The sequence below is a fragment of the Megascapheus bottae genome, chromosome 12, assembly GCF_031878675.1.
Source record: "Megascapheus bottae isolate mThoBot1 chromosome 12, mThoBot2.hap1, whole genome shotgun sequence".
NCBI classification, from domain to species: Eukaryota; Metazoa; Chordata; class Mammalia; order Rodentia; family Geomyidae; genus Megascapheus; species Megascapheus bottae.
This window is the reverse complement of record NC_143520.1, coordinates 36,276,714-36,289,272: the sequence shown is the minus strand read 5'-3', so window position 1 is coordinate 36,289,272 and position 12,559 is coordinate 36,276,714. Positions and strand designations below refer to the sequence as shown.

The following is a 12,559-nucleotide window of genomic DNA, read 5'->3' as shown; positions in this document are numbered from 1 at the left end:
TTGGTTGCTTTATCTATAATGAAATACCACCAGAGAATCAACCGAACATGTAACTGGCAGGGATAAGATAAAAACAAGGCAAAAAAAAAAAATACTAATTTGAATTGCTCCACAAAATTCAAACAAATGTAATTTAATTAGATGTTAATGTTGCTAAGGTTCGGAGGCATCGTATTCAAAGGCCTTGCCCTCAGGCCCATGAGACTATGGGGAAGTGGTAGAGTCTTTAGGATGATAATAGCTTGAGGGTTAATATCTGTAGGGTGAAGGCTCTTAAAGGGATTGAAAACAAAGCCAAGGGGCCATGGGCTGAAACTTCCCACACTGTGAGCCAAAATGAACTGTTTCCATATAAAAGTTGATTTAAATAATATGCTTTGTCAAGTATCACAGTAACAGAAAGCTGATTAATACATGAAATAATGGGTAAATAAGGCCATGATTTTAGGCAGAGGGGATTAGGAAATTCACAATACTAGTAAATGACACTTACTGGAAGAAGAGTAGAGATTTGGATCACAGGTTAAAAAAAAAATAGACCTGAAAGCGGTATAAGATGAAGCTAAATGAAATGACCTCCAAAATATGGAAACAAGAGCCATATGATGTGTGATTGTTGTTCTTAATGTACTATGTTATTTCTCATCTCTTTTAATGTCCCTTGGTTATCTCATATTGTTACAGTATCTTACCTTGTTATCTGATATATTGTATATATGTTTATTTGTTTATTTGAAATAGAATAGGGAAGGGGGAAAACAAGATGAGGGGAGGTGTTGGGGGAGGGAAATGGGGACAAAAACATGAGAAGGGGTAACAATGTTTGTTAAGTAATGCACCTTCTATCTGGTGAATATCATGTAACTCTTCTATTAATTACAATAAAAATATATTTTAAAAAAAGAAAAAATGCTTCCAATGCCAAGAGTAATAGACAATTAGACATGAGACTCAGTGTCAAAAAAATGATAATTCTAAAATACATTCTTGGAGAAACAAATTAAATTCTTTATAGCATGTAAACATAGGCTTAAAGAGAGTATGATAGTAAAGACAACATTAAAAAAAGAATGTGGCTCCAAAAATTTAGTGTATTACAGTTGCAATGACTGCTGTAATATTTTCTCTATTTTGAAGTAGCTATAAAATAAATTCAATCCTTAATAATTTTATAAAGATTTTACTTTCTGATTTTTTCCCCAGCATCTAGTCTTAAAAAAAGCAAGTCATGCAATGAGCTCATATGTATAACAAGAGATACTCAGAAGGATGAGAATTGAAAATAATGATTTTAGGCTAACTCAGGCAGACACATTCTCATGAAGATTCTTTTCTCCTACTAACCAGCAGAAAACAAAATTAGAGATATGATTCAAGTGGCATCGTGGTAATAGTGTGCAAAAAGGTCAAATGAATATACCAGGCAGAGATTTCAAGTCCCAGTGTCAGCACACACACACACACACACACACACACACACACACACTAAGTCATATAAGTCTTCTTACCCACACTGGTGCAGCTTTCACCATCTACATCCAGCCTCCACCCTTCATAGCAGGAGCACTTGACTGTGAGCTTGTGCTGCTCACACACTTGACTACACTTCAGATGACTGCTACAGTAGTCTACAATTTCACATGTTTTATTGTCTTTCTTCAGTTGAAATCCTTCTGGGCAAGAACAGACAATTCCTTTTCCCGGAACAACAGAGCAGTGGTTGCTACAGCCTCCATTGTTTAGGGAGCATTCATCTATAATAAGGGGAGATCAGAGTAAGTCACACCAGAATGTTTCCCATTTGTACAATAGTCATTGAATTCAACTCCCTGATGCTGGAAGCACTGTCACAATATTATGAATATTTTCAGCATTGGGGGTAAAATAGTAATAGATGGGGGTAAAAATAGAAACATTTGCTTATATAGTTTTAATATGTCCTAATGTTCATAGAAATGTACTCAATGTAAGTACTAAGGCTTTCCATAATTGGCGTAAGGTTGCTGGTACTTTTTTTTTTTTTTTCCGCTAATCCTGGGGCTTGACTTCAGGGCTTGATCACTGGGTCACTGTCTCTGAGCTTCTTTTGCTGAAGGCTAGCACTTTACCACTTGAGCCACAGCCCCACTTCTGGCTTTTTCTGTTTAGGTGATACTGAGGAATTAAATCCAGGGCTTCATTCATGCTATGCAAGCACTCTATCACTAAACCATATCCTCAGCCCAGTAAAGCTTTTTATAAATATTTTACATTTGAAAAATATTCTATATGGCTCATTTCTTCAAAAGAATCAAATGCATAAGAAGAAAAGGAAAATTATGAGCCAAGTGCCTGTGGTTCATACCTGTAATCCTAGCTAGTCAGGAGGCTGAGATTTGAGGGTAGTGATTCAAAAGCAGCCCATGAAAGTCTATGAGACTCTTATATCCAATCAATAACCAGAACTTAAAGTGGTACTGTGGCTCAAAGTGGAAAGTGGTAGAGCGCTAAGCTAGCCTTCAGCTGAAGAGCTGAGGGACAGAGCCCAGGCCTAGAGTTCAAGTTCCATGACTAAAAAAAAAAAAAAAAGGAAAATTGTGGCACAGTTTTTCAATATCACGTCAACTCAACGTTGGTGATATGCTATTTTATTATATTTTATTTTTATCTTTAAATAGTTACACAAGGGAATTGCCATTCAACAAAATAGTATATGAATACTGTGAAACTTGTTCAATGTCACCTCTTCCATCCTTCCCAATTGGTGTTATTTTAGAAGAAAAATAGATTCAGTTCTTCGTTGCTCATAATGTGTTCACTCAGGAGCAATCACAACCATTTCTGAGCAGCAGTCATTTCAAAGTATTTGCCTCACTTTAGTTCAATTGACATACTTTTTCAAGAGAATTACTATAAATGAATGTCATTGTGTCTAGCAGGGTAAACATGTGTTAGAATATTTTCTTATTTCAAAGGTAGTTATTTCAGGTACCTTTCCCTTCATAATCCCAATATCTCTAATGCCAATAGAAGAATTGTTATTGACTTTTGTTCACAATAAAGTTAAATGTGTAATATAAATTAAACTGTGAGAGTTGCATAGTCAATCTCTTGTCAAGTCTTTAGCTCTATCAATAATCCTGAAATTTATTTATTTGAATTTGTATTAAGCAGATGGAGACTCTCAGTAACCATTTAATGTCTAGTCTAAGTTCAAGCCTGGCTAATATATCTGCACATTCAGGAAAATGATTTCACGAACTTTTCTCATCTATACACATTTACTAAGAGATTTGGCCCCAAACTAGACCACTATTTGAAAATTCATGTCCACCTTTTTTCAGAGTGATCACAGACTCCTGCCTGAGACAGCTCAGTGGTGCAAGGGGAACCTATTGTTTGTTCCAGCTCAAATCTGGTGATAGGCCTAAGACCTAATAATCTTGACAGAATATATATATATATGTGTGTGTGTGTGTGTGTGTGTTTGTGTGTATGGTGTATATGTATATATATATTCATTGATTCTTTTATTTTTGCTGCAAATAAACATCACTAACAATTCTGTTTTGTGATTAGCATTTCTTTGTTTTTTGTTTTGTTTTGTTTTTATTGTTATCTCTCCCTTCTACCTTAGGGCAAGGGGAGGCAGACTTTTGATTCCAATAAGCTATGAGGTTAAATGCAGAGTAAATTGTTACTTTTCTCCATTTCCTTATAACATTTTCTGCTCTCTGGAATCTTTTGAAATATTAGAACACAGCTGCTTCATTGAATTTGGTGACTAAAAAGGAAAATACTGTCTTCCATTCTGAATTAAACACACAGAGACACAAAGACACACACACACACACACACACACACACACACACACACACACACACACACACACGGTTTCAGAAAGAATTCCTCCTTAAAAAACAAAATCCCAAGGACCTGGAATGTGGCCTAGTGGTAGAGTGCTTGCCTTGCATGCATGAAGCCCTGGGTTTGATTCCTTGGTAGCACATACATAGAAAAAAGCTGGAAGTGGTGCTGAGGCTCAAGTGGTAGAGTACTAGCCTTGTGAAAGTCCAAGGATGGTGCTCAGGCCCTGAGCCCAAGCCCAGGACTGGCAAAAAAAAATACATAAAAAATTATAAAAAGAATTTGATAGTGTAGTCTAGCTCTTTCTGTGTTCAAATATTTCAGTCCACACTCAAAATATGTCTGAGGTTCCATGTAAAACCTATTAATGAAAGAAACAAATTCTCTAGTGATGACTAACATGTGGATTCAAATGTCTCCTCTTTCAGAGAGAAGCAAATGTCATTAAACATTCATTACCACACAGGGCGCCTTCGTCAGACCCATCAGGACAGTCCCTCCACCCATTGCAAAGTTTTTCAGGCTGAAGGCAGACTGCAGTATCATTAGCACAAGGGTACTTGGGTGGGCCACACAAGAAACTGTCACAGTCTTCTTCATCTGATTGATCTTCACAATCAATATCTCCATCACAGACCCATGCTTTGTTGATGCATCTCCCTGAAGGGAACAGAAACAGCAGGCATTTGAGTTTTGTAATCAGGTCACTTGTAACGAGTGGCCATTACTGTCTTCACTCAGAGACAGAATTACTTGCCATTAGCAAGAAATCTATTTGCTGATACTTTGATAGTGTATTTTCAGGACAGGATACCACTTCTTTCCTTAGTTGTCAAAATGCTCTTAAGGTTTCAGCCCTTGCTATTTTCTTTAGCTTTAAGTTATCCTCTAAACCATTAAGAAAAATGAAGAAAGATTATGTGAACAATGGAAATTTCAACTAAAATAAGTTCACAATAATCTTTAAATGTACATTGTACATTGGTATCCTTATAAACCTGCTTTTAGAAATGTTGTTTGTCATAGAGGTCCCCTACGACCCAGCAATTCCACTACTTGGCATTTACCCAATTGTCCAGAAACAAGGGCATACTAAATCCACTAGCACAATGATGTTCATTGTAGCACTATTTACCATAGCAAAGATATGTCCCTCAGTACATGAGTGAATCAACAAGATGTGGTATGTATACACAATGGAATTCTATGCTGCTGTCAGAAAGAACGACATCGTCCCATTTTTAAGAAAATGGAAAGTCTTAGAAAAAATCATATTAAGTGAAGTAAGCCAGATTCAAAGGAACATAGGCCCAATAGTGTCCCTTATTTGTCATAATCGGTAGAAACCTTGGGCTCTCCTAGAAGAGATTTACAATAGAACAAAATCTAGAGACATTAGCCCAAATTGTACGACATTAAATGTAAGGACCTCCAGTATAAGGAAACAAAAGCCATATAATGAGTGACTGTGGTCCTTAATGTACTATGTTATCTCTCATCTCTTTTGCCATCCCTTGGTTATCTCATATTGTTACAATTTTCCGCGTTATCTTATATATTTTATATGTGCTTAATTGGTTATTTGAAGTTGGATAGGGAAAGGGGGAAATCAAGATAAGTGGGAGGAGGGTGGGCGGGAAATGGGGACCATGTCATGAGAAAGGGTATCAATGTTTGTGAAGTTATGCACCTTCTATCTAGTGAATATAATGTATCCCTTCTATTAATCACAATTAAAAATTATTAAAAAAGAAATGTTGTTTGTGATTGTCAGAAGCTTAAAGATAAGTAAATTATTTATTGGAGAGAAAGTTGCCCTTGTATTTATATATATATATAGCCTTGATCTCTTACACAGTATATACATACATGAGCCTTTAAAGAAGAATGCCAAATAGACATTGGCCATTTATCCCTATGATGCTAATTCAAAAACCCAAAGATGAAATTTGGAGGATCACAGTTTGTGATTAGTTCAGAGAGAAAAATCTTGAAAAATTCATTTTTGGGGGAGGAGGACAGCAATAAAACCCTGCCATGCTGGAAGAGCAACTCAAGTGGCAAAGTACTCGCTAAACAAGCAAATGAACAAGATCAAGCCTATGGCTTCAAAGCTAGTACTGGAAAAAAAAAAGAACTCATGAAAAAAATCAGAAACTAAAAGTATTAAATGTGAATCAATGTTTTGGTAGCAAACATGTAGACAAAGAGAATTTATATAAATATTTTCTTTGCATTGCCGAAAGAGAAAAAGATGAATTGGTTATTGTTTGTGGCAATGTTCCAAAAATAATATGAGACACAGAGAACTCTGACCATCTTTTCTGTTTAAGTCCTTTTTTAAACATCAAATTGTTCTCACATTAACATATTTTATTCATTGTTTTCATTTGTAGTCACTAGGCTAACTTTAAAAAAATAAATATAATTAAAGCAAAGAGTATAATTTTAAATCTAAGGAAAAGTATTAGCAATTAGTTGAATTTCTCTCCATATGCAATAAAACATATAACTAAAATACTATTTAAAATATGAGATTATATTTTCTAAGTTACTTTACATGTAAATGTTTTCTTAGACTTTTAAAAAATCTAGTTATGTGAGGTTGGGGGCTTGGTCTAGTAGTACAATGCTTGCCTGGCATGTACAAAAGCCCATATATGATTCCTCAGTACAACATACATAGAAAAAAAGCCAGAAGTGGTGCCATGGCTCAAGTCGTAGAGCTCTAGCCTTGCAAAAGCCCAAGGACATTGTACAGGCCCTGACGTCAAGCCCAGGACTGAAAAAACAAAACAAAACAAAAATTTGGTTATGTGATTGAACATAAAATCTGAGATGCACTATGATTTTCTTTAGTAAAACTGCTCTTTATCTTTACCATGCAGAATGTCAATAGAGATTAATAATATTAAAACATATTACAGAAATTATAAATATCTAACAAATAAGAATGTCTGAAAATTTTTGAATCATCAAATAACTGTATTTAAATAACCAAGTAAATCACTTTGAGCTTACAATTGTTTCTTCAGAAAACATGGAAAATAATATTAGATGATAGGTATTAAGTAGAATTCTACATATTTTCTGATTTATCCATAATATTGCTTTCAACTTGATAACTATATATGAACAGATTTATTATAATAATCATAGGTTTCCCTTTGAGCAAACAAAAATAAGAATGGCCAAGTATAACAAAAATTGAATATGGAAACTAGCAAAAAGCCACATGTGGATATAATGATGGTGCAATCTTGCACATGTACAGTTCAGACACAGGACTGTTTTGATTTGTGTTGCCTTGAAATATACAATTTAGGTTAAAGCCCAATATAAAGTCAGCCATTCTAGGAAAATTAAGTGTTCTAAATCACTGGAAAATATATTTGCTCGCTCAAATGTACTGATATTATCTCTTCAATTTCTCTTTTTCTGCAACATCACTTCCATCTTTTTCTGTGTATGTGGGGTACCGAAGTATTAAACCCACATTTTCATATCTACTAGCAAGCACTCTACCACTAGGCCAAATTTCTGGCCCTGAAAGACTTCTTTATAACCTAATATGGTTAGATTTAATTTTGTTTTTGTAAGAAATTAAGCTTAAATTCAGAACCTTGCATTTGCTAAGCAAGCACCTCAATAATTGAGCTGTGCCTCTAGCATATTTTCTCTGCTTATTATTAGTAGTATTATTATATTTTATTGTCAAGGTTATATATACAGGGTTTACAGTTATATTTGTCAGTTGGTCGGTATATTACTATTTTTTTTTGTGGGTCATCGGGCTTGAACTCTGGGCCTAGGCTCTGTCCCTGAGGCCTTCAGCTCAAGGCTATGGCCCTACCCCTTGAGCCACAGCCCCACATCCCCTTTTCTAGTGATTAATTGGAGATAAGTCTCAGGTTCTTTAGTTCCAGGGCTGGCTTTGAACTGCGATCCTGAGTAGCTAGGATTAGAGGCGTGAGCCACAGCACCCGGCTATATATTACTTCTTGAACATGGATACCCCATCCTATCATTTTCTCCCAGTTTCCCTCCCCCCACTGCCTCCCAATCATCTTGTTTTTCCCATTCCCTTATCTATTTCAAATAAACAAATGAACATATATAAAATATATATGGTTATTTTTGAGATACAGTCAGTGTCAGCCTAGACTATAATCCTATATTTTACTCTTCTGGTTATAACTGAGATTACAGGCAGAAATCACCATGCTCAATTTCTGTATTAAAATGTAAGAGCCTTGAAAATTTTTCCTAGATTGGACTTGTCCTATTTTTCATTTTATTTTTTATTGTCTGGGTAATATATAAAGGGATTCCAGTTGCATTCGCAAGATAGTAGGTGTATTATTTCTCATACATTGATACCCCCTCTCATGTTTTTGTCCCCATTTCCCTTCTCCTTTCTTTTTCATCTTGTTTTACCCCCTTTCCTATTCAAATAAACAAATAAATGTATATACAATATGCCAGGTAACAAAGTCAGATAGAGAAAAAATATGAGATTAACCAAAGGGCAACAAAGAAGAAGAGAAGTACATTAAGAGCAACAATCACACAAAATGAAGCTCTTGTTTCCATATCCTAGAGTTCCTTTCATTTAGTCTCATCCTATGTGTCCTTATATACCAAGGTTTTGAGCTATTGTAATCCTAGGCAAGGAGAGTCCCAGATGTGTACTAATTATAACAGATGAGGGAAACAATTGAGATTATGTTTCTTTAGGTCTGGCTTATTTTACTTAATATGATTTTTTTCCAAATCTTTCCTTTTCCTTACATTCTTTCTGATGGTAGTGTAGAATTCCATTGTATATAATCCAATCATCTACTGAGGGGAATCTGGATTTGTTCCAAATCTTTGCTAAGGTAAAGAGTGCTGCAATGAACATCATTGTGCTAGTGGCTTTAGTATGTCCTTATGTCTGAACTTTTGGGTTAATGCCAAAGAGTGAAATTCCTGGGTCATAGGTGGAGCTCTTTGTTTAGTGTTTTGAGGAACTGCAATACTGCTTTCCATAGTGGTTGAATGAGTTTACACTCCCACCAACAGTGTAGTAGGGATCCCTCCTGGCCACATCCTCACCAGCACCTGTTGTTATTAGATTTCTTGATCATGGCCATTCTAACTGTAGTGAGGTGAAATTTCAAAGCTGATTTTATTAGTATTTCTTTTATGGCAAGAGATGTGGAGCATTCCTTCACGTGTCTATAGGCCATTCTTATTTTCTCTTCAGAGAAGTCTCACTTTAAGTTTTTAGCCCATACTTTAATGGGATGGTTGTTTCTTCAAAGAAATGGAATTAATTCTCTTCCAGGGTGACATAGAAGGATCCACCTTTAGTTTTCTGCAGGTGATTAACCAGTTCTGCCCACATGATTTGTTGAAGAGGCTGTGTTTCTTCCATTCTATTTTTTTGATTTCTCCATCTTCAGTTCTATTCCATTGGTCCTCAGGCCTATACTTGTGCCAGTACCAAGTTGTTTTGGTTACTGTAACTCTGTAATAGAATCTAAAGTTTGGTATTGATATTCCTTCTGCCCGTTTTTCTGCTAAGAATTGTTTTTGCTATACTGCATCTTTTATTACTCCATATGAAATTTTGGATTACTTCTTCTGTTTCTAATATTGGGATACTGATGGGTATTTCATTGAATGTGTAGATAGCCCTTGGCAAAATTGTCATTTCATCATATTAATTCTCCCACACCAGGAGCATGGTACATTTTCCCACTTCCTCAGTTCTGCTTTAATTTCCTTTTTTATGTTTTTGAAGTTTTCATCACAAAGGTCCTTTACATTCTTAGCTAAGTTAATTCCTAAATAATTTTTGAGGCTATTGCAAAAGGAGTTGCTTTCCTGAATTCTGTCTCTTTCCTGTTGTTGTTGGCATAGAGTCAATTTTTGAGGGTTAATTTTGTAGGAGATTTTTTTTTTTTTTGGCAATCCTGGGACTTGAGCACAGGGCCTGAGCACTATCCTTGGACTTTCTCAAGGCTAGAGCTCTACCACTTGAGCCTCAGCACCACTTCCAGCTTTTCTCTATGTATGCAGTACTGAGGAATTGAACCCTGACCTTTGTACATGCTAGGCAAGCACTCTTCTACGAGGCCAAACTTCGGGCCTGAGGGTTAATTTTTATCCTGCTACTTTGCCATAGTTTCAGGTTGGCCTTGAACATTGATCCTTCTAATCAAACCTTCTGACTGTGACTGGCTAACATTCGAAATTCTTTTTTCTTGGATTCAAAAATATCTGTGTATATATTGACTTATACATATATAATATATAGAAAAATATATAACATATATCATTGTTTGTACTTTTTTACATTTATTTTTTCTTTAATGATCACAATATTCTTATTCCAACCTTTTTCTTTTTTCTTTTTTGCCAGTCCTGGTTTGAATTCAGGGCTTGAGCAATGTCCTTGAGCTTTCTCAAGGCTAGAACTCTACCACTTCAGCCCCCGCACCACTTCCAGCTTTTTTTTAAGGATGCGGTTGCGATGATTCAAACCCAGATCTTTGTTCATGCTAGGCAAGCATTCCACCACTAGGTCAAACTCCAGGCCCCTCAAACTTATTTTTAATTCAGTTCATATTAATCATATTAATATATTTTATAATGATTGATTTCATAATTTTTCCTGGAGATTGTTTTCCTTGTATATTTTGGAAGTCTGATTTACAATTACCATGGATGAGCGCCTTCATTTTTCTCTCCATCTGTTTACTTATCCCTATTTATTGGTATCATTGTTTCCACTTCAGTCCACCCCATTATTTCCAGAGCTGTGGGTTCACAAATGGGTATGTATGTGTTGTTTTGTTTATCTTGCTTCACAATACTGGAATTTGGACTTAAGGTGTTGCTCTTGCAATTACTTCGGACACATTTCTCAATCCTTTTATATAGTTCATTTCTTGGTTAGTGTTTCAAGATTCTTTATCCCCAGCTGTCCTCAAATACAGATCCTTCTCCCTCACCTTACAAGAAGGAGGAAGCACAGGCATGTCTATCTTCTTGTTGGCCTTATTTGTGAGATAGCATCTTTAACCTTTGCTCTACTTCTGGAGTCATATTCCTCTTGCCTCCACTTCTGCAGTAGCTGAGATCACTTGTGTGCACTACTAGTTTTGGTGGAATACATTTGTTTTCCATAGGACTCTGTCACAAAGCCATTATTTTGTTGTTGTTTGTTATTTTTTTTCCACACTTGATCTCTCAGTCAGAAAGAGGCTCTCTTGGGTAAATTTCTATGACAAGACTGCCTATGTCTTACCACATGACTCAAGCAACTCTTCCAGGCAGTTCCCAGCAAGTACAATTCTTCTCTTTATAGATAGTCTCATATCAAAAGCACATGGATTTCCTTTCCAGGTTCTAGTCTCTGGTGGAGAACCTGTCTCCAGTCCCCAGTTTCATGTGAAGCAGGCTTAATTCACATTAACCTTAGGATACAAGCCTGTGCTCATTTCTGCTAACCATCATATCTAAACCCAGCCAGGCACATAGCTTCATTCAACCTAGCATTTCATACTCTATATTATTTCTGTTCTTCAGAAGTCTATTCTGTTTCTTAATAAGTCAATTACTACCCTAATTTTCTATTGTGATATGTGATAATCATGTCCCTGTGTTTTTATCAGTAAAGAGAATTTAAATTATAAACTTAAAATCTCAACTCACTGTGAATTCTCTTTATACTCTTTCATAAAGATGGTACAGTGACATATTGTGTGATAGCACTGTAATTATTAAGTAGTTTCCAAAAGGACAGGTAATGTTTTGTTTCTAATTTTTGCTATTAAAACTAAATGCTTCATTGGATATCTCTGTGCATGTTTAACTTATGCTTATTCTTTCCATGATTTTCTAAAGGTGGAAAAGTAGGGTTCAGTTTCATTCTAAATGCCTGGGAGGAAGCTATTTTTCTCATAACCTGGATGTCATTTTGTAAATTAAACAGAAATTTTCTTTTTCCAATTTGAAGTATATATTTCTGAATTTCTTTTATACATGAGGCAAGCTTGAAATTTCCTCCCCTGGACCCCTATTGAAAATGTGAGCACAATATTAGCTCTAGGGTATGAAAGCGTAGTTATTGTAGAATGCTGTTCTTGGCTAAAGACATGTTCCTTGTGATTAGAAGTTCTTAAATGTTCCTGGATTATATTTTATTTTCTTTGGCTTTCATGCCTTTCACCATAGGGATTAAAAAATAACTCTATTAATTTGCCTATAATTGAACCTTAACAGATGGAAATTTATGTATAAAGAAACGCCACTGTAGTCATTAAATGTTAATTTATTACCTTGGAAACTTCTACATGTTAAAGCCATAATTTGAAAAATATTTGAAAGCAAACATGAACTTTGAATTGAATATCATGGATAGTTTAAAGGTCTTTTCTCTTGTAAACCTCAGAATTTAATTAAAGTGTATGAAAGGTATAGAAAGTATTATGGATGTATACTTAGTGTTGGTATCTGTGGTTTATTTCAGTGCCACCAATGTTTATCAGAATGTGTTCTCAATTGAATCTTTGCTTGTACTTTAGGACTCTTCCAAATTTTGATACACTATCAGTTATGAAACTACATCTTGAGTGGATAGATAGTTAAATGTCAGATTTATGCACAAAATAATAGAAAACTTGAGAATAATTTGATAAAGCACCTGATATTTAATTAGCAG

General features: G+C 35.3%; 1 protein-coding gene across 1 annotated transcript in view; it reads right to left on the bottom strand.

The window, feature by feature from the left end:
* Nucleotides 1-12,559, bottom strand: part of Lrp1b (LDL receptor related protein 1B) — a 1,652,823-nt gene that overhangs the window by 571,375 nt on the left and 1,068,889 nt on the right. Inside the window, exons 22-23 of the mRNA XM_090342868.1 lie at nt 4,306-4,506; nt 1,509-1,754 (exon numbers count right to left, since the gene is read on the bottom strand). Of these exons, the coding sequence (XP_090198994.1) occupies nt 1,509-1,754; nt 4,306-4,506 (447 nt within the window). The remainder of the gene's footprint in view (nt 1-1,508; nt 1,755-4,305; nt 4,507-12,559) is intronic.